At 71.1% G+C, this 522-nt stretch overlaps 1 protein-coding gene across 1 annotated transcript in view; it reads left to right on the top strand.

Moving 5' to 3' along the window:
* The window catches only part of CARM1 (coactivator associated arginine methyltransferase 1), a gene marked incomplete at its 5' end in the record, with an annotated part of 19,444 nt that extends 19,162 nt beyond the window's left edge, over positions 1 to 282 (top strand). The window contains 1 exon segment of the mRNA XM_027765545.1: positions 117 to 282. Within this exon segment, the coding sequence (XP_027621346.1) occupies positions 117 to 244 (128 nt within the window).
* Positions 283 to 522: the final 240 nt, after the last annotated feature.

Here is a 522-nt window from a genome sequence, read left to right as displayed (position 1 = left end):
CTCCGCCGGGCCCCCCCCCCAGCCGCCAGCCCGGGGCTAGCGCCCAGGGCACGGCCGGCGGGGGGCGGTGACGCCGTCTGTCCTTCCTTCCTTCCTGCCCTCCCTGCCGCCCGCAGCCAACACGGGGATTGTCAATCACACGCACTCGCGGATGGGCTCCATAATGAGCACAGGGATCGTGCAAGGTACGCGCGGGGCCGGCGGTCCCGCCGCCCTCTCGCTGCTCGCTCTCTCCTCTCTCTGACCGCGGGCCGCGCCGGGAGGTGGCCCAGCGCTCAGTGCCGGGGCGCGACTTCCGCGGTCACCAGCCAGTTCACCATGGGCGGCCCGGCCATCTCCATGGCCTCGCCCATGTCCATCCCGAGCAACACCATGCACTACGGGAGCTAGGCCCGCGGCCGGCAGCGCCAGGAAACCAAATGAGCCCACCGCACGCAGCACGCCCGCCCGCGGCAGCAGACCAGCCCGGACACCGCTCACGGCCCTCTTTGCTATGGGAACTCGGACACTTTTTTACACGAC

Source organism: Tupaia chinensis, unplaced genomic scaffold (assembly GCF_000334495.1).
Source record: "Tupaia chinensis unplaced genomic scaffold, TupChi_1.0 Scaffold138665_1, whole genome shotgun sequence".
Lineage (NCBI taxonomy): Eukaryota > Metazoa > Chordata > Mammalia > Scandentia > Tupaiidae > Tupaia > Tupaia belangeri.
This window is presented reverse-complemented; position numbering and strand designations above follow the sequence as displayed.